The sequence below is a fragment of the Mchenga conophoros genome, linkage group LG1 (genome assembly GCF_057382185.1).
Source record: "Mchenga conophoros isolate Kocher_MC1m ecotype Shallow Benthic linkage group LG1, M_conophoros_male_GT1.1, whole genome shotgun sequence".
NCBI lineage: Eukaryota > Metazoa > Chordata > Actinopteri > Cichliformes > Cichlidae > Mchenga > Mchenga conophoros.
This window is the reverse complement of record NC_140526.1, coordinates 6787786-6810294: the sequence shown is the minus strand read 5'-3', so window position 1 is coordinate 6810294 and position 22509 is coordinate 6787786. Positions and strand designations below refer to the sequence as shown.

The 22509-nt window shown below is 37.5% G+C and overlaps 2 protein-coding genes across 9 annotated transcripts in view; one reads left to right on the top strand and one right to left on the bottom strand.

Annotated features, from left to right (window-relative positions):
* The window catches only part of cep89 (centrosomal protein 89), a 54343-nt gene that overhangs the window by 11857 nt on the left and 19977 nt on the right, over positions 1-22509 (bottom strand). For all 8 annotated transcript variants that reach the window (XM_085293764.1, XM_085293678.1, XM_085293363.1 and 5 more), the window contains one exon: positions 314-462. In XM_085293764.1, the coding sequence (XP_085149890.1) occupies positions 314-462 (149 nt within the window). The remainder of the gene's footprint in view (positions 1-313; positions 463-22509) is intronic.
* On the top strand, positions 321-21502 carry LOC146582818 (E3 ubiquitin-protein ligase RNF182). The gene is made up of 2 exons (XM_085294068.1): positions 321-602; positions 15435-21502. The coding sequence occupies exons 1-2, from the start codon at positions 539-541 to the stop codon at positions 16178-16180; spliced, it is 810 nt and encodes a 269-aa protein (XP_085150194.1). The 5' UTR covers positions 321-538; the 3' UTR covers positions 16181-21502.

The window sequence follows — 22509 nt, the reverse complement described above, 5'->3', positions numbered from 1 at the left end:
ATGGCAATTCCTTCTTTTTTATAGCCTAGGCTACGTGAATACTTGAAAAACTTAAAAGTGATCTGTTTGCCTACACACGTCTTCTCCTTCTGCCTATACGAGCACCTGCACACACACTTATGCCTCTCCCTGTCTTCACTCTTTTTTCCAAACCACGGATACACACAAATCATCTTTTCCTCCTCCTCGTCCTCCTCCTTCTCCTCCCATTCATGCCTTCTCTCCCTTTCCTCCTCCCTTTTCCTGCCCTTTTGCCTTCTAACATTTCTCCTCCTCCTCCCCCCCCTCTCCCTTCTCCTCACACCCCTCCTACCGTTTGGACTGCAGCAGTTTCTCCTCTGCCTCCTGTCTTTCTCTCAGCAGCGTCTGCAGGTGAAGGATCTCCGTCTGGTAAGACACTGTCCTCCCCTCCACCGCCTCCTCCAACGCTGCCAGTCTGGTTGACGCCTGGCTCCGGTACACCTGCACATACACATTAGCAGCACACAGACACGGAGGAATGAGATGTGGAGTGTTGCTATGAGAGGGGTGGATTTACATGAAGGACAGCGCAGCAGAAACAAGTGGAGTGGAGGAGGGGGAGTCTCACACACTGGGACAAGGTGAGAAACAACAACAACAGCACACAAACACAAACATGCACACACACAGATCAGTAGATTTTGTGGAAAGGATGGTGTGAATCCCTCTGTATTTCTTCTGCATGTGGTGTTTATTTGTCTGGTGGGCGTGTACTTGTCTTTGTGTCTGTGTATGTCTGTGTCCAGGAAATAGCAGTTTGTTATAAAGTTATACTTCAGTCATTGTGTCTACAGATGAGCAGCTGTTAGGCTGCTGACAGTTCATAACAACTGCTCGTAGTGCAGCACACACACTTCTACAAGTGGAAACAGGTGAGGGTTTTTTTGTTTTTTTTTTACTGTGCCCTGCTTTACTTCTGATAAAGTCAAGTAACAATCTACAAAAACTAGACTATAAGAAAAACTGTGTGGCAGAGAAAAATACAGATGCACAAAAAGACACAATGACAGTAGCTATAACACATGCTGCTGTTCTGGGCACTGCAGTCAGAGACAACTTAGAACTGAGGAAAACAAGGTCTGAATAAGGACAGATAGTGTGTGTGTGGGGGTAGTAGCCATCTCTCAGCCTGTGTATTTGTGTGCGTGTGCAGTGGGAAAATTACAATGTCTGCCTCGGAAAGAGTAAAACGAACATGCTTTTTTTTACTCTTTTACTTTACGGATTAATTGCTTACTAAATAACTGGCTTCCCTGTATTTTATTATACGACATTCTTCACAGAGGCAGCTAGGCAAACTGCTTAATGTTTGAATACTGACGATGAATTTGATGCTCGTTTTTCTATCCACAAGGCTATGTCCCACCGTTTCCTTTCAAATCTAGCAATTACGATACCCGATTAGAAGACTGTTGGGTTATAATTATCCAAACATGAGGCATTCACCCAAATTATGTTTTGACCCTAACTGCTCCTGGTTATTGTAGACTGAGGCAGAAGTGAAAACTCCTTCAAATAAAGCCTCTCTTCAAATATTTTCAGAGAAGCAACACCAGATGTTAAATGCTTTTTCCTTAGGCTAACTGTGGTCTTGTCACAGCAAAAGTATGAATGAACCACCTGTTAAATAAGTGTTGGAATTACATGGACAGCTTTGCTTCCTCTGTGACCTCAAAGCAATAATTTCTATAATTTTATATGCATGTGGCATACAGTTTTATCATTTCCAAGAAATTTAAATTGAGAAACGATTTTTTGCTCCAGCTAAAAAATGTCCTGACAGATAAATAGGTGAAGCAATGTGATTCTTTTTTATTAAATGTGACTAATAATCCCACTATTTATTTTAACCAATTATGAGTTCATACTACATTATGACCAGAGCTTAAATCTGTGACAAAACAAACAAGAAATTAAAATAAAATTAACAGAAATCAACAGCTTGCTGTGACATGATTATTGGCCGTGTTAATTATGTACCTATAACACATATGTGAACTAGTACTATACCTTATCATACTGCCTGTGATAATTCCAATATTGATTTTTATTTGGCATATAGCGTCATATCACAACATCAGTGATAAAGTGATGCTATGCATTTCCATTTGCTAGCATATACAACAACGATTCAAGCCCAGACATGTCTGAGAACGAGGGCAGCGTGTCAGCCTCCAGTTACCACCAACAAAGCACAGTACTTTGCAAAATATGCAAGAAAACTATTTTCTCTAAAAGTGGAAATAAAAAACATGTTTCACTGTTTATTGATGTGGTTACACGGTGTGAAAGTAGAGCTTTAAGCAGCTGGTTAAATGCTTGAACCAACAAGATACAGCATTGTGAGCACAAGATAGGATTCAATTTCAAGATTCAATTTCATTTTTTTTTTATATGACACAGTGGTGCAGGCTCTTTCAAAGCAAATCACTACCTAGGCTACCTTGTGCTTACATTTGACTTGCACTCTGTTAGATGTCAAATGTGTAATATTATGCCGCCACTATTTCACTATAATTCCGGGTGGAAATAAATTCAGACTTTGAATTAAGTAGTCTGCCATTAGTGACAGACTACTACTACGGAAAACGAAGCCCTTTGTTTTGTTTGCACTAAGAAACGCTGCTGCCTGTGAGCTGCACATATTGTTCAGTATTTATTTTTTCATTTATTTATGATATTATCATCGATAATATTGGGACATAATTTCAAGGCTATATTGTCTACTCCTAAAGTGCCCATTATAGCAGTTGCATGCCAACAGTAACATCACCATAGCTCTGTACCATTTGTACCAGCAACATACAAGAAAATGAAAACCTTCAATAGCATATTATATGTATAGAAAAATGTATACATATATAACATTATCTTGAACATGAACTGAAATAATTCCCTGCATCAGAGTTAACATGACATATACATATATTTTTCATGTTTACAAAAAAGATTATCCAGCATTCTACACTGAAATGTGTCCATTTCTACACATTTCTAGAAATGGACATTCTATTTAGTTTTATGGATGTACACTGGCAACATTAAACCAAATATAAGCTTTTATATTTTCTCTGATCATACAGTTGACACAATTCTCATCAGAAGTCTGTCATACTATACTGCTAGTAGAACCAAAATATATATCTTTTGATTTACAACTTGAATCTTAGGACAAATCATGACTTATTGAATTGAAGACATTTTTGCCTTACCAAGATAAACATGTTATAATCCATCCATCCAGCCAGCCGTTTTCTTCAGCGATTCCAATTCAGGGTTGTTATAAAACCAAATCTAAATCATTTTGGTTTTCTTATTAAGATTGGTTCACTATGATAAGTCAGCCATAATTACACTGTGACAACAATAATCATTTATTGTGGGATACCAGCCTTGGTGTTTCAATGCGAGACAGTTATGTTCAGATGACAGCAACTCTTGCACATTAAATATTTGCACTTTTGGGTTCATTTTTCTCTTTGGCATGCACACAATGGTAGTTTTAAGGAATACATATATTTAGTGCATTATCTGCAGAGCAACTCTAAAGATTCACAGGTGTTTTTCACTCAAACAGCTTCAATGTATCTGTTAGCCTTGCTATCTGCAAGATGCACTGAAAAGGCTGCTCTGATTCTATAAAGGTGTGTATACAAGAGGCCACAGATTGCAAATAGCGTGATAGCAAGACAGAGAACATGCTGCAAGAAATGTATCTGACTGATTAAACGTAGGACCAGTTTTATTTACTAACACCTTATAAGCAAAGAGAGTGAGTTTTAAGTGCAGTCTATGTGTGTGGCTGTGATTGTGTTTTTTGTAATAGCAAGAGAAAGAAAAAGAACAATGTAAGAATGACTAACAGTGCTATGGAATATACAACCACAGAGATGAAGCATAATTAATAATAACAATCTAAATGTAGCTAAAACAAAATAAATGAAGATTATTACATATGTGTAGCCTGTCTGTTCAATTTTACACAGGCTTCATCTGTAATATAACCATAGGCCACATCTCCCACTTAATCCAACAAAGGTGACTGCTCTCTGGAGGAGAGCATCTATGTGGTTATTAGGGGGTAGCATATGTCACCATCCGCCACCCTGTAGTTGTGTGATGTATTTAATGCTCTGACAAAGGGACAGCCTGTTTTGCTTTACTTCTCATGGACCAGGAATGACAAATTCTAAAAAAAAAAAAAAAAAATAGGATTCTCCTTACAAAAATACTCATAAAAAACAATTCTTCTCTTAATGTCTTGAAAACCACACAGAACCTAATTAAACCCCAATGAAAAACAACCAATAAACGAGCTGACTTAAGATGCATTGACTAAAACTGTCATTATGTCCTAAGACAACCAAAATAAATAACATAACACCATTTTTAATGCATTCTTGTATTGGTCTTAGTTTATAAAAGAAAATAGAAAAACAAAGGAGTGGAGTCCATGGGGTATAATAGTGCACACTCAGAGAGAAGTCAAACACATGCAAACATGTTTGATAAAAAGCAGAACATGCCAGAAATATTCAAGATGTATTTAACAAATGTTGAAAGCACAAAAGCAGCAGGGCACCGACCTTCACTCAGCAGGGTGGCTCCAAAGCCCCACCTGACAAGCAGAATCTAAATATTAATCTGAAACTTATCTGACGCCTGTCTTGCCTCCTCACATGCTGGCCGCTTAACCATTTAGGAGTCTCAACCTTGAATATGGCCTCTGTCTCTGCCCAGCTGGCATGCTAATTCCCAGCTGAGCTCAGTGATGAATGGAATCGGTATTATATGTTGTCAAATCAAAATGTCTCCAACTCTCCAGGGAGTCAGCCATCAGCCCAGCTGAACTGGTGACATTTAGCCCTCACAACAAGCTGAGCTGAGCAACACAAAGCCAATATAGCCCCCATTCTAGCTGCATCCCAGGGGCTGCTGACCTTCTCCACACAGTAACAACAAAAATACAAAATAAATCCAGTATATTTTCTTCGCATAAGTATAATTTAAGACAGATTAGAGTTGGAGTAAGGGTGGTTTGGGCTAGCAAATGATTTATTTTATTACCATTCTGACATTGAGAAAGAAATGGATTAACTCCTGAAAATCTCAAAAGAATGTATTAATTGAAGGTATGGTATAAAGAGCTCTACTCTGCAGAAGGACTTTTGCATAACAATACTTTAACCCCACATTAAATTACAACAAACAGCCCCAACATGAATATGAATTACATCAACTGTTATTGTAACTTGGTGTGTAAGATCAGATCACTGAGTGTCCACTTTAATCAGTCTAATAACATGTTGTCGGGTCAATGTGGTCAGGTGTTCTTCCATTTTGAAATAACCTATTTTGCTGCTGAGTCAGGAGCGCATCCCATATAGCTGGATACTGCTGATCAGCATGACCAATGGACAGTCAGACATTTCCCGCAGGAGATGGTCACAGAGGGGTTGAAGGAATAGCACAATGATCATGGAGCACATTGTGCAGAATGCAGAGAACGAGATTCGATTTGCTATCACTCTGAGCCTTGTTTGCAAGCTAGACTACTTTGTTTCTGTAAGAAGAGGACAGAAGCTGCTGTTAAATGGTGTGCTTAGCGATCATGCTTGAAATTACTAAATATACTTTTCAGCTCAGGTTAAACAACTTTTCATGTGAGTTTGAAAACATTAACTTCCAGCTTGAGCAGCCAAGGCTATGTACAGATTCTCTAGAATGCCCATCACTAGTTGTTTTGTTTGTACCCATTAAAAACTAGCTAAAGTTCATCCTTTTAGTCTTACCACCTGCTCAAAGCCAACCATGTATCTGCGCTGCCATATTTCCATGTGTGCACAGGGAAATGTGGGAAGGTCTCAGGAAAGAACCATACTGCCAAATATATTTTAATATACATAAACGTTGATGGAAATAGTTTTCCTTTGACTATAGTGGTCTTGACTGAACTATATTGACAGTACAGGCCTCATTGTATGAACTTTTTTCAGTCGCTCTTTGCTGGAGGGATGGTGCTGCTCTATGTAATGCAAGAAAACCTTCTCTTTAAAATACCCCAAAGGATTTTTGCACTGGATTAGTAGGGAAACATCTAGACTATATTTGTCTTTAGACATTCTTGTGCAATAGTGCTTTGGATTGTTATCCCTCTTCAGTCAGATTTCTGTAGACTGGTAGCATTTAATTATATTTACAGGCCTCCATGGTGTGAAAAGCCCCAACACCTTTGGTATTGCAGCTCTAAATCATCGCACTATGCTGCCTTGGTACATAACATTCACCATCACAACAAACATGCTGGACCCCATCTGAGCCAAGCAAATTTATGCTGGTCTCATCTGACCATAGAATCATTTTGCAATGTTCATCAGATTCAGAGCAAGGTTTATTCCTGGGATGCCAGCCATAAAGGGTGACCTTACACAATGTCCTTGCACTGCTTTAACCTCCACAGAAACTCAGATTACCATTGATAACCACTTTGTGAAGTAGTTCCAGTGAACCACAGAGCACTGGATAAATAACTATATAAACATAAATATATAAAAATACAAATATACAAACATATAGTTGTTAGGAGCTTTATAGTTTTTAAAATTTCTTTACAACTACACTGATTGTTTTTCATTTGTGGATTTAAAATTCTGATGGTAAATACCAATTGCCACATCAAACCTACATGAAAACAGGATGAATACGCAAACACCACATGTAAACGTAAACTTGCCCAGGTAAAACCTAGGCCATCACCTTAAAATGAATATTATTGAATAGTTTCTACTTTTTGGCAACTATGGCTGACTCGGAAACTGGACTACAGGACAGAATGACAAACCCTAGGAGTCAAAATGTTGTCATGTGCAGCAGATTACAACCCAAATACAAGGCATACCGAGACAAAGTTCAAAAACAAAAACAGAGTGAGAAGTTTATTTGGTTTAGGGTTAAATGCAAAAAAAAGAGGGGGGGGGGGGGGGGGAGGAAATCTAAAAAAATTCAAGAAGCCCAGAAAGAACACACAACAACACTGACTACAGATGTGAAACGTGACTGACTACACACAGACATAAGACCCTAACATCCGTAAACTCTATGAAGAAAGACACAGGTGTAAAGCCTAGGAAAAGGAACACATTGAGTTATACTAACCAGGATACTAAAGCAAAAAAACAACAACAAAAAAAGATATAAAGGAAGATGAAACTCAAATATGAACACTAAACAAACTAAGAACCAAATGGAACATCAAACAATAAACGGGAATTAAAAGTAGGTCAAGGACCGAGGACCAGACACTGTGCTGACTTCTTCCAGTGAAATGTATTTGTTGTCACAAAGGTTGTGTCCAAATGCTGCGCTATGATAAAATGCTATTGGGGCTAAACTTCCCTGGACGGCTAAATTATTTTTACTTTCCCTTTTAAAAATCGTATAATAGCATGAACCAGAGGCCAGAGGCCAGAATCAGTTGCTTGACTTCATTCTGAAGCATAAATCCCGTTTTTCTCTCTTCAGTAACTGTGAGAGATGCCACATGTGTGATATGTTTAAATGTGCCACCATGCAGTTTCCTGTAGTTTCATACATACAGCATACAACTTGTTTAGTAACTTCAGTTTTTTGAAAACTTTGTAACCAGCTTCCCTGTGTTTTGTTAAATCCCTGTTTACTCATTTTTGTTAGTACTATCTGAGGTACAGATTATAGCATAAGTGGGTGTTCTTCTCTACAGTTACACTCTCCTGTGTAACTGCACAAGATGGCAGTGAGCTTGGAGACTTAAGCCACATTCCCATCCATACATAATTGCTGCTTATGATGAAATACACTTTGACAACTGTTCCTAACAGAATACTGTTTGTGCCAGATGTCTTATTTAAAAGACACAATTTTGTCATTGCCTCAGCTGCATATAAAAGAAAATGCCTGAATGCCAGTTTAAATAACTTTAAATAACTTTAAATAAATAGCTGTAAAACGTTATGTAAAATGGTTTGTAGTAGTGCTACTATGTTTGTCTGGTTGCATAATTGTTTCTGTATTCATTAGACTCAATCAGGTATTTATATGGTGGTTGCTGATTTAATGGTTGAACAAATGCCTAAATATTGTGCATTTTCAAATGTGTCATATAGGAGTACAACATATGTGACTAAATGAACATGCAGTTAAATATGTGCCCAATATTGACACCAAGCACACAAGCAGTAATGATAATTTATCAGTATTTAAGAACTCCCAAGAAGAGAAAATCTTCAAAAGTACCTTATTAGAATTGACTAGAATCACTAGACTATATTGTATGTATAAAGCTGTGGTACAATTTATTACCACAGGCACACATAGAACTGTTAATGCTTTTAATGTTTTTTAAACAATCTAGTTTTTAAAAAAATCAAAGAAAGTTTGCCTTTCTTTGTTTTTCACACCTAATTGTTATAAACAAGCATGAAAGCTCTGGCAGCAGCATGGCCATAATCCTTTGGATCAATGGCATAATTCAGACAAGCATCACCAAGCGGATATTCTGACAACAAAGGTCAAAGCTATCATCAACAATCCACAGTGAAATGAAGAAGGTAGGGGACAGGAGAATAATGACACAGGAAGGTGAGGGCAAATGGTCCACTTGCTGTAAACTAAGGGAGTATCAGAAGCCACTGGACAAAATTTCTGTGTCCAGCAGCAGACTTTAGGAAAGCAACATACATTAAGGTCTTTTTCGCACGATATCTTACACATCCTGCAAGTCTGTCTATGAAAAACTTGCTAAGTCTTTTACAGAATGTTTGGAATATGGCAAGAAACCTAAGGTAAAATCTGATGTCTTCAATGACATTGGACAAAGTCAGACTGTACATTAATTAAAACCCGAACTGGTAACCAAGAAGTACCTGCCAGTGAAAAACAAATGCAAATGGTGTTCTTAGTACAATTACATTTTTAATATGGTTGTCATATTCAAAATTTTTATATGCTTTTTATTTTCTATTTTAAATATAACATGGCTTTTCAAGATTTACAAAACAATTGCAGTATGTTTAATATACAATTACAACTTTTTTTTTTTTGGAACACTAGTGCTATAAATGCAGGTAAACCGCGTTTGATCTGGTTTTGTCAGGATCTATACAAAGTATTGACCTGCATAACTCTGGGTGTGAAGGCGCAGGTCAAAGCGTCTGGAGCTCAGTATTTCAAAGATGTCTGTAGCTGTGATAACACAGCTTAGACTTTGCTTTTATCTTGCTGATTAAAGTCTTTTCCATTATGTCATGAAACGTGTTCCTCAAAGCATTTTTTTTGCTATTAAAAAGATGGACTTGTTACTGGCTTGAAATCCCAGGATGAGCCACTAAACACCATGAATGCAGGATACAAAGGCAGGCGTGTTTATCAAGGTTATAAGAACACTTTGTTCGGCAAATGGGAGACAGAAAGTGGTCCAGTGTTTTAAAACCCAGTGTAATACTGAAAAAAACCATCTCTTCTCTGCACAAACAAAAAGACAAAAGAGGCTATAGTGTGCGTGTTGTTATGGGTCTCATGCTGAAATGACTGATTCTAGCATTTTTCTTGGTAAACCAAAATGGCTGTAATTTCTAGTGTGAAATTACCATCTGACTCAATAAGGGCCTAATTATTCAGTAAAAATGCGCCAGAACGGTAGACTGGCTCACACACAGTAACTAGTCCAACAGATGCTTAAATGTGAAGTCGACTTCAGTGTTAAGAAACCCAGTGCCTGCTGCTGTACATGTGAAGGCTAAAGACTTTTTGCTAGTAGCATAAAAGTCTGTCATTTTCATTTCTACTATTAACTAATAGTTCCCTTAACTTGAATAATGCTTTTGTTGCTCATTCACTATCCTTTTGTTTCTATTATCAATTGCATCTTTTAACCAGTGTGTATTAAAGGCTTTCTCTTTAGTTAAATGAATTCTAAGGGTTATAGGGCAGGCATACCCATTCAACAGTCTATAACAGTAAAAGGAACCCCATCAATGCTTGAAACCTGTATGAGTACATTTGTTTACTTTGGGCAACATATAAGGTTTTCAATGACAGTCATAATGTGCAAAAACATATCAAAAGTACCTGGGATTATATTCAATGTGTATCTTAGAATTTAATGTTTCCACTTTCTCTCACATGTTACGCTACCTCTTGAACTACACATTAAATAACATATGTTTATGAAGTGGTTAGTAACCTGGTCTACAACAACCTTTCTCAGGGACATATCAAAGCATGTTTCTGGGTAAACAGTAGCCTCCCTAATTATTACAAGACTATTTACAGTATCTCAAAATTCAGATATAAAGAGAGTGACTCTCCACAGTAAAGTGCAATTAGATCCCAGTGAATTAACTACTCAGTCACAATGACTAAGGTGTGATTTTTCTATATTTAGTCATGAAATTTAACTACTACAGTAGGCAAGAGTGGTTGATTTATTTTAGAGTGACACTATGGCTAAAAAGAAACTCTTTCTTTATTTTTGGAATCTCTTCAATATGGGCACTAATTTGTCCTGCTATCTAACCTCAAGTAACTAATCTTATCCAAAGGGTACCTTTTATTATTATTTTTTTTTTACCATCACTCTGTTCACAGTGACTATTAACAACTAATAACGTCACCTGCTTGATAATTTTGCAACAGCATCCACATTATGAAGCAGTTTCTCATTAGGAGAGAGATCACAGTAGCATTTTCAACACGTGAAGCTGACTTTAGCCGGCAGTGTTTCTGTATTTGCAGCATGTATCAGAAGACATGCTTTCTGCATGGACTACAAAAAAATCTATGTCCTGTTTCTGTAAAAACTGAGACAAGTCTAATATCACCAGCTAAGCTCATAATTTATCTTTAATTGAATGCAATAACACATGCATACCCTGTCTTCTATTAGTTGAAAACAATACACTTGAAAAAAAGAGAATCTGACAGCACGTACAGAAAGAAAAAAAACCTGGCAGGTCTTGGACCAGAATAGATCAATGCAAATGTGTGTTGCTCCAGATGACAGCACCGCTGGATGGCTCTGGACAATTCATCTGGTTGGACTGCAAAGTGATGAGATATGCAATATTGCAAAGTGCAAGATGGTGATGAAGGCTGTGGTGATTAATAGCTTAGCACGTAAAGTAGGGATATTCTCCTTACAGACCAGGAACCTGACAACAACACACTCAGCAAATTCTTTCAATTAAACCACAGCTCAACCAACAAAAGCAATTTTTCCCCCCAGAAATGTTTAATATACATATTATGGTGGCTGTAAGTTCATATGGTAGATTTGAAAGTGTGGCATAAAGTATATCTCCAAAGTGGATACAAATTTCTGGCAGTAAACGGCCAGTTAATGCATAATGACAGGGAGTAGTGATAAAAAAGTACTAAGGTAGTACAATGATTGCAAAAGAAGAAAACACTGATGTGAATAATATCATTAATGTTTCAAGCATTGCAAAAGGTTAATGACTGTTAATGGTCTGTTAGGTCTTAGTAATACAGGCTTTGTGGGGAAAACAAATGAAAGTTTGTTTACAATGTAAGCTCTCTGGGATACTTAAAAAAATTATAACCCCAACTCTCAAATTCCTTTTGCAAACTGGGCTCTTTCATGAGTTATGAGCATCGATCCCCCTCTTTACAACCTTTTTTTTTTTTGGGGGGGGGGGGGGGGGGGGGACTTTTGTGGAAAATCAGGCAGTTCTGCTTACATGATTGATCTAGCAAGAACATCTCCGTCTTTCTGACATCTTTCAGAAGGCTTTTTAACTCAACAGACAGGCTTAAATATTTAACAGTCAGTAAGTCACAGAGAGTACTATTGGGCAATTGCCAGTGCAAAATCCACCTATTCAATCTATATTTCATGGTCATGAATGAGTGAAAGACTGGCCATTCTTTATATAACACTTTCATGATGGGAGGGGGACTTGCTAATGTCCATATACAGAAGTAAAGTAAGCCGTATCAAGAGGAATGAACTGTGCCATGGCTCTCAAAAGCAATTTCTGAGGTTTTACTAAACCTTTCGTAACCTTTCTAAACCTCACTGATTTAATTTGAATTGAACTAAATAAACTTAGAGCTGAACAAAGACTGGACTACCATCTCCAGACACTGCTGTTTCCTATGCTAACTGCCACATTTAGAGAGAGCTACACATCTTTCATTCTGAATGATGGTGAAACAGTACTGATTAAACTGATTATATCCCATTGACTAGTTGGTATCTAATCAATTTTCACACACGCACTTTTGCAGGATATTGAGGTTAGAGTATTTTCCACAGTTATTCTTACAGTACATGTAAGAGGCAGCATGTTAAGTAACCAGCTTTACCTTGTCTTTCAGTTTACACATGTCACTACACAGAAAAAGTGTATTAAAATTCATCATATGAACCAACTATCTTTAGGGAAATGTAGCCATAATATAGGCTCCAAGAAGATGCTGCGCAAAAAATACAATACGCAGGAAGTACAGCGTGATCTGTGGTATTTTCAGGTGAGGGCACTACCTGTAATGGAGGGGCCCTCAAGGACAAATACCTATCAGAAGTAATGTCCCAGAGGACAATCTCAAGCACTTTTCTAAAAAGGACGAAAAATGTCAATGTGTTACTACACCTTATACAGCAACTGTGTCTGGCCTCAACATGCCATTTAAGTTGCGTGGCCGTAGCGCAAATCCTAGTGCCAAGAATTCAAGACTAAAAAACGATGATTTTGTAAGAGAATGGATGTGTTTTCCACACAAGTAGCCTCATCGGAACCACTTTACTTTTGTATGCTAGAGGCAAGAGAAATATTCCCAAAACGTTAAATCTACTAGCTGAGCACTATGTGTCATAGCCTATAGCTAACTAAGAACAACATCTTTACATATTATTTGACATAACACAATGGGTGCATGAGTTTATGCACAGTATTAAGTATTAGGTCTGTTGATTTGGCTGCAGAGACAGTAGCTGCTCATTTGCTCCTTTGCTGTCAGTTGCTCTTGGCACAACTGACAGCAAAACAAACCTAAACTGTGGACTTCTGTGCACACACGCACACACACACAAGCAGTGCCATGCAGGCATATCCAAATACGACAGGAAAATTGAAAAAATTGAAAATTAGACGGTTAAAAGAGCTACTGATTATTTCTTCACCTGAAGAAAACTGAGTTTCATATTTCATTTTTTTCTCAAGGCTAAATTTCAAGAGAACAGAGCATAAAAGAATAATGCTGTTCTAAATCTGCAGAAGCAAGGGAAACCTATAAAAAAATCCCATGTCTGATATTGAGAATTTTCTACCTTATCCAGTTTTAATAAACAGAACATATACACAGTATGGATAAAATGATTTTGATATTTATTTGCTTCAGAAATGACAGACCTCCTGCTAAGTATTTAGTCTCTTTTGTATGATCGCACATATTTCTCAGCCCTCAGGTACATTCAAAGAAATCCACAGTGTGGTAGTTTTGCTAAAAAGAAGAAGTGTTTCAGGCTGTAGACGAGTTACCAGAAACCTCATCACGACTCGAATGTGTTTTGTAATATGCAAAAACAAATGTGACAGTAACAACTGGAGCTGATGTTCAGTAGTTTTTGTATCACAGCTCAATGTCTGTGGAATTAGATTACAACAGTCCTTCGGTATCATTTCCAGTTGCATCAGTATATGCTGAATTAACAACCAGAGCAATTGTCAGTAAGTTCCTTATCATGTCATGTTTGCATTGTTTTCAGGGCTTACAACCCATTTCCAAAAAAGGTTTGAATGGTGTGTATAATGTAAACAAGAGCAAAAGTCTCTGTTCTGGAAATCATTAAAGGCTCCCCAAATTATGAGTATATATATATATATATATTTTTTTTTTTTTAAATCTAAGCTTCAGTATTGGTCATCTTAATATTATAAAGAATTAAATACAGGGTCTGACTGATTTGCAAATCAGGGCATTATTTTTTTACCTACATTTTACACAATGTTACAACCCTTTTTTTCTTCGGAAAGGAGGGCCGTATGGCTTGATGGATGGTTAAAAACAAGCTATCAATTTTGTTGGACACACACAGATTTAAATTTAAAATTAAAATTGTTTACAAATATGAACCATGAATCAGGAATATCTTGAAACATGATCAGGAACAGCAACAATGGAGTATGCAGCTACAAAGAGGGGTCCTCCTAAATGAAGGTCTGGAGCAAAGTCCATGTAGTGTGGGGTCTGAAGCCTTCCTCATATGTCTTCAGAGGGAATTTTTGTAGGTACATGACAATTATGACTAATATAGCTAGGTGTTGCTGTTAAATTTTTGTGGGGATGGAAATTGTAAGACTGTAAAACTTCTGTCTAGTATGACAGTAATGAAGCACCTTTAGGTAACTGCAAACATCCTGACATATAGGTAGACTGGTCAAAAATTTCAGCATATCCTAGCCAATAATGGCCATCATGTTCAGTAAACTAATAAATTCAAGTAATGATTAACTTGCTGGTTTTTGAATGTTCATGGTTGGCTGGGCCTTTCTGCCTGTTTTCCATGTGCCTTTGTGGGTTTCCTCTGCGTGATCTAGTTTTCTCCCACAGTCTAAAGACATGTATGTTAGGTGTCTTTGGTGATTCTAAACTGGATGTGAGGGTGATTGTGTGATTGTCTGTCTCTCTCTGGAAGCACTGTGATGAACTGATGACCTGGGTGTACCCTATACCCCTCCCTATGACAGCTGTGATAGGCATTATCCCCACCATGACCCTGCGCTCAATAAACGGTTACGAAAACGAATGCCCTGATGACTAACTCAGCAAACACATTTAATGCCCAATAAAAGAAATCAGTTTGTTCAGGGAGAACAATGAGAGTCTTTCAATGAATGACAATGCTCTACTATCCAATGCCCTAACTGAATAAATTAAATGCCAAGAAGGACTTTATATAATCCAATGGATAATGAATAAATACATTAAAAAATAATTTAAGTAACAATCAAACCTTTGGTTCAAGGGCTGGTCATTTATTTTAAGAACTGCATCAACACTAATGAATCAATGAAAAATGTTCAGGGAGCAGCTCCCTGTACCATCTCTCCCTGATTATCAATAGCACTATTGGCTCTTACTTTGCCACAAAAGGGCACTAGTATAATACCCTGATTCAACTCCCAAATCATAAATCTTTCATCACCAGAAGGTACACAAAGTCAAAGCAGTCAGAGAGGAGCTTTGACCTTTTCCTGCTGGGCAGAGAGATGCAAGACACTGTAGTGACAAACATGCTCTGGTTTTTTGTTCCTTCCTTCTTCCTTCTTCTTTTATTACTTCCTTTGCATACTAGTTAAAGTCACATGTGATGTTCTGTTTTTATTTCACCCTGTCTCTATATGTTTCCCTAGAACATGACTTGAAGATGAGCTGTCCTCAGACTGAGTTTGAGGAGAAGGAAAGTCCTCCTCCGGAGGAGTTAGAGTGTAAAATCTGTTATCAGCGTTACAATGTCCACCACCGGAAGCCTAAAATCCTGGACTGCCTTCACCGGGTCTGTGCCCGTTGTCTCGTTAAAATCCTGGATATTGCTGACAGTGCAGGCTGCATCTCCTGCCCCTTTTGCCGACACCAAACTGAGATCACTGAGCAGGAGATTTCAGCCCTGCCTGATGATGTTAACATCATGTCCCACTTGGTGATGCGAGACAAATCCTGGAATTCCGACCAAAACAGGGAGGTGGTCTTGACTCCAAAGAGTTTCTCCTCCTCCAGTCCATCTCGTGACTCATCCAACTGCCTGGTAATCACTATAATGGAGGTGCAGAGGGACTCACAACACTCTCCAAGCCAAAATGGCAGCTCAGATGTTTATGCTGAGCAAAGCCTGGACTCAGTATCTATAGGCTCTAATGGGCCAGCAGATCAGGATGCCTTGTCCAAGTTCTGTAATCATGTCCCACGCATCCTGGTCTGGCTTCTGGGTTTCTTATACTTTGGCTCACTTCCTCTTGGAATCTACTTGCTGGTGATTCAGAGAGTGACTCTGGGTATTGTATGCGTTAGCTTAGTACCATCAAGCCTGACAGTTTGCCTGGTCTATGGATTCTGCCAGTGCCTTTGTCAAGGCATGTGTGACTGCTCTTCCAGAGGATGATGGGATCCTGAAAACCGGTTGTCCTAGGATAGGAAAGAGTCAGCCTGTGGGAGTACAGGCCTCCAGGTAAAGATGATATCCTCTCCTGCACAGGCATAACAAGCTGAGCAGTCAGTCACCTTCATGCAAATAAAAGGCCAGTGAGACAAAATAAGTCAGTTTTCAGTGATGTGCTGTGCTTTTGTTAGACGTACTGCTTCAACGGAGATACCAGCTTGGTCAAGAGAAACAGAGCCAATGGCATGGTCTGTCAGCAGCCTATACCGACTTTTCTGTGATGCATTTTTGTGACCTTTATTTGTTATGTGTTGTGTGTTGACCTAGTCTAACATAGCATTTGACAACAAACCTTTAATCCTCGACTTGCATAAAAACAACACTGACAGGAGTCCTGTGCCCTCAATTATCAACATTGTTTCTGTACAAAAATCCGGGATGCAAACCTTTTTAAATTAAATTTGGGATTGTGTGAACTGACATGAATGTGAATACAGTTTTCAAAGCATTATAATGGTTTACAAGAAAGGTCTGTTTACTTACTCGTTTTTCAAACTCGTTTTAATTACTGCAATTGACAGCTGCCAACAACAAAAAGAAAAATAATTGGGTGTGATTTAGGTCAGTGGTTATCTATGGTTTATTATGAACTAGGCTGCTGATGAGCCTGCTGATCGTGCATTTTTGTTACAACAGTTTAATATCCTACTTGAAACACCGTTCCTCAAAGTGAGTGTGAAGGACAGGTCATAATGTGAGAACTGCAAACACAGTGACTTGACATTTTGTATGTTATCCATCTGGCTCGATTTTTCAGCCTTCCTCACTTTTGAAAAAAACTGTCTGCATGCAAAGCATGTTTTTTTGCCATGACAAAATACAAAACACCAATAAAAACCTGTGACATGGCCATAATTTAATTGTTACACAAGTAGCACACAGGCAGAGGTGTGACGAGGTTCTTGCTGTTAGTGAATATGCATTTCTGCACCTCTAGCTCTCACGTCATTCGGGCTACTGTGCAAGGAAACAGTGCATGTGAGGCATAAACTAGGCTCATACCTCAGGGTTTTTGATACTTCCTGTCAAACAACACATCCTCCATTCAGTTTGTCCTTTGGCTTTAGCAACTCTGCTATTCTTGATTTTTTGGTACAGGTAACGTGCTTGTTTTGCTCAAAGATACTAATGAGTGTCGTGGTAGAAGCCAAATTTGCACATGTGTTGCAACAGCTGTCTTAATTGTCTGCTGCATGTTTAAAAAAAAGGCTCTTCTTACATGTACCACCAGGAAATACTGACTCAACAAATTGTGTTTTAATTCGGTTTTATAAAAATGAAAGAAAGAAAGAAAGTCCAGAATTTTAAATGCTATTTTTGATCAAGTCTTTTCCTTTGTGTTGCAGAAAGAAATTGCCCTTAAAGCTTTGTTTTGTTGTAGCAGAAATTTCTCTTCTGTGACACGTTTAATTGTATCCAGCAGTGCCTGACATTTCCAGAACCAGTTAAAATAGTTTTACCATTTAACTGCTTTATAGGGGCATTTCATTCTGTAAATCAAACTAAATCAAACAAAGTTCATGAGCAGGAGAGTATAGTATGACCTTTGTTGAATTTAAAAGTAGGCTTTATTTTAGTCTTCGGAGAACATTTAGAGTCTTTTCTGTTAAAATGTTGATAACTGAGGGGCCTAGAACTACTATTTTTCATATATCCAGTGACTGAAGTCGGGTAATGGTACATTTCATCAAATGCAGATGTAGCATTTACAATTCATTTGAGTGATAAACTTTTTCTCTGTTCTGTATGTCCTGATGATTTTCTGTCATTTGTGCTCTATATTTTTATTTCTTGGATTTCCTTTGTCAACTGCTCTATCTGTTGCTGTACATTTTATCTTTTATGATTTCCTGTATTTCTGCTTATGATACAGTGACTGCAGCTTAGCACTATGCTACCGAGTACAGACGCTACTAGGCAATTAAATAAATTGAACTATTTTCTTCTATAGGTTGCTCGTGTGCATACTTTCCCTCCTGCTACCTCCTGTCTGATTTTTGTGAAATTTTTCATAGGTAGTGTTTTTAAGCTTAGAGATACAAGATGCTGTCAAACCAATAAAATCATAAAGGCAAGAGATTATATGTGATATCACAAAACACCGCTGTGTTCGTAGAAGTGGGATTTTTAATCTTTAGAAGATTTCTAGAGACTCTAAACTCAATTTTTGACATGATTATCTCCAAACCTTCCAAAGCTTGATGAGACTCAATATTACTGCCAGGTGTGAGGATAAGAAAAAAGGATAACAATTTAATTCTCTTTTGAATAATGGCAACTGAGAATTATTACTTTGACAAAGATCTTTCATTTTTTAGTGGCATACTATTGTGCAATATTATTTTCACCAAAGATACACAGTAAATATGCCACAATGAGCTTAGACTTGATGAGGAAAAATGATCTGAACAGACATAAGAAGAAGAAGCGATTCTTAGAAGAGATATTAGTTATGACAGATATCAGCAGCAGGTCAGAAAAGAGGAACAGAGTTATTATTTTTGCTCTATTTGGTAAGATCTGTTACAAAGACTTCGTGTCAGTCAAGTGTTTGTCCTGCTTGTTGTACAATACAACATCTAAAGGACCCTGCCTTTCATCTTCCTGAGTTGAGTGACAGCTTCCATTAAAAAAAAACCCCAGTCTCCCTCCTTACATCTGAAAAGACAAATATGAAATTGGTCCACATATAGGACAGCCTTGAGTATGACAAACCTCTGTGTGGGTAATTCAATGAGCTCACTGTCATTATTTTCCTTAGCAACCGTTTCTCTTGCTTTGAAAATGGTACTAATTAGCATAGTCTGTGGTTTATGGTTTTCAGCTGTCAAACACAATTAGCCAAATTGACTCACTCAGGCCATTCTTGAACAGTAGGCACAAAGAAGGAGGGTCAAAGGTCAGCACACCAGGAGGGTAGAACAAATAAATATCCTATGTGATCCTATTATTTAGAGTAATAACTTCTGTAAATGTTCATATAAATGCGATGATGGGGGGGAAAGTGGAGGAGAATATTATAGAGTGGAGGAGAAAATTAAAGCGGAAAAAAGTCATCCCACACTGACGTCAAGCAGCAGAATGGGTCAAACCTGTGACCTGGCTATATTTATACATGCACTCACTAAAATATTTAACATTTTCAGGTGTATCCAGGAGATGGAGGAGCATGAATTTTAATTACATATGAATAATGTAGTCACAATCTGTTTCTCTTTATAGCACACACTTAATGCACAATCCCTATTTTTTCAACTCATTAGGTGGCAACACATATTACAATCACCGCAGGCTGACAGTAATCACCAAGAGCAAGAGCTGTTCATTAAAAAGAAAGCAACTGTTAGTACCTGCTAGTATTTCACGTTTGTATTAAAACGGAACCTGTGATAGAAAACCTCTGATCTCAATCAGTTATCATCTATTTAAGTAACTGAGCTTTTAGAGCAAGTCCACATAAGCTGCAATGAGAGAAAGAACAAAAAGGACTTTAGCAGGTGTGAAGATAAGGGGACAAGAATAACCTTCACAATTCCATTTTGATGCTTTTCATTGAGTTGCCTGGGTTGAGGTCGGGTACTAAAGGTTCCTGCCTGGTAATTCAACACTCAAGTCTAATCTTTCCTGAGGATAAAATTCATTCATTCATTCATTCTCACAAAGAGTGAAAAAGCTTACTTCCCTATTGCTGTTATTGTATACTTTTCTGCTGTTACAAATGTTTGCCTTGATTTGCCCTCGATGTTTTCCAGTTCTAAAAACTTGTGACTTGTTTATGTTTATGTGCACCAAATCCTGTTATCATGTGGCCTAGACAACTTCAAAGATTGGTTTATCTGGTCATTTTAACATTAGTGGGTTTTTACCCCTTTGATGGCTTTGAAATTTCTTCATCACAACTATCAGGAATTTATCAGACTATCATTTACTATTCCATTTACTCATTTTTGTTTTTTAATTAACAAAAATAAAAACATTTTGCTATTTAAATTGAAATTGAAGCCGAAATATGAGTGGGGTATAAACTAGCATTTAAGTCTTTTTTCATGCTTTTCATATGTGGATGCTTTTTTTCTTTCAGAAATAACAGTCATAAATGTTCATAGCTCTTTGAAGAATACGAAGTCTGCAGACCACTGACATGACAAAAGCTTTACTATCATCTTTGGGCTTCAAATCAGCAGGTTTCAGCTGATCTTTGTTACTGGGGATTTCTTCCTTCAATCTTCTTTTCATCTAGAAAAAAAAAGGCTCAACAGGCTTTAAATCTGGTGACTGGCTTGGCTGTCACTGATAAAGCGTTGGCTGCACAGGCAATGTGCTTAATGCCACTGTATTTTTGGAAGGCCTGTTAAATGAGACAGGGGAATTGCTTCATGCATAGACAAACTAAATGTTTGTGTATACTTTTGAAATGATTCTATTATAGCAGGGATGGACAATTAATTTTCCCAAGGGTCCACAGGAGAAACTGGGACTGTCGTGGAGGACTTCACCAACAAGCTTATAAAGAGATCAAATTAATACTAAGCAGAACTGAGTTCAGCTTGTTAAAATCAATTGCCCATCCCTGTTTTACTGCCACACAGAACATGCCCATAACATTTTATTAGCTCCTTCATATTTGATGAGGTTTGAATCACATGTATTCTTCAGTCTTTCTTTCACTTTCACTTTGAGAAATTTTGGTTTCATTAGTTCATTAAACATTTGCTCCAAACATGCATAATTCCAATCTAGTGGTATGCCATAAGAGGTATGAATCTCTGTTATTCCCTACAGTAAGTTTTCTTTGAACTGCAGATTGTGATGCTATCCACTCTCAAACTGTTGGTGATATCAGTGATGGTTAAGGGTTGTTGTTTGTTTTTTTTACAGCTCTCCAGATTTTTCTGTTATCAGCTGCAGTTTTTCTCCGTAGAGGGACCTGCCCTGTGTTCACTTGTTTTGTTTTGTTTTCTATAAAATTGTCCACAATGCTGTGCTAAATAGATCAATTTCCTCTGCTATCATTCCCAGTGACTGTTATTCCTCCTTATCAAAGAGGTGTCTTTTTTTGTCCTAGTCAGTTTTCCAGGTCTTTATGTCTAAGCCCTATAGAGCCACTAAATCCATTTTCAACTGAAGAAAAGCCTGAGAAAAAAAGACTGGATAGCCACTACACTTCTGTGCACTACAAACAAAGAAAATGCAAAAAATGAAACATCTCACAATCATTACTGGCATAACTTAACTAACTTAACTAACTAATAACTAACTGCTGTACAACTGAAAGTGGAGCAATGAATGCACTTTTTTCTGTGAAACAGTAAAGTACACAAACGAATTATCATAGTTGCTGTTTTTATCCAAATATTTCAGTTAAAATATAACAGAAGCATAATATTTTTCTTAACATACTTTTAGAGTATGTATTTCCCTTCCACCCTCCTTTCGTGGTATTTTATATTGTGAAACTGGGTTACTGGCTATTTGTGATAATGCATTATTTACTGTAACAGGCTAAGCCACACTAATTATTTCCATTATTTAATTTCTCCACAATTGAGGCTTTTGAAAAAGAATGATGTAAGTAGTGCAGTACAGACAAGAACAATAACATGTATGCAGTCCTGTTATAAATAGAAATGAGTAAAAACAGCAACCACTGATATTAACCTACCATTGCATCATATTTGCTTAAGTAAACTCTAAATACTTTAAACACTGATTAGGTGAGAAATAAAAAAGACAACACAGGGATATTTATCTGCTCTAGCTGGTGTGAATGTCCTCAAAAATGTGAACTGGGATACACCAGTCTGAAATGGGTTTGTATATTTTTTCCTGTACAATCCAGGTGTTTGGTACAGAAGGGAGCAGGTTACAGAAAGGCAACATAGCTGTGACTCACAGAGCAAATAAGAGAATGTAAACACTCAGTGACTTGTTTAATTAATCTATGAACTCATCTTAATTAAATTATGTGTATGGTTTCTTTATATAATACAATGTGATGACGCAAATGCCGACCATATTACGTTATGGTTGGCTTACAACAACGTGATGTGTGACAAATACAAGGTAAAAACCAAGACTCTTTAACCCTACACTAAAAGGGATCAAAACATTTTGGAGGAATAATGTTCCATCCATCCAGCAGAGTTTCAGAGACTTTCAGAATCAGTGCCAATGTGTGTTCGGGCTATTCTTGCAGCAGGCAGTGGTCAAACAATAAGTGCTGATACTCTATCAGGACTTCAATTTGGTTCTTATTTCATTTTAAAATTGTG

Excerpts from the sequence above, each read along its gene's own strand:
- LOC146582818 (XM_085294068.1), top strand. The coding sequence starts at position 539 with ATGAAGGACAGCGCAGCAGAAACAAGTGGAGTGGAGGAGGGGGAGTCT. Across the intron at positions 603-15,434 it reads GTCTCACACACTGGGACAAG|AACATGACTTGAAGATGAGC; the intron begins GTGAGAAACAAC and ends ATGTTTCCCTAG.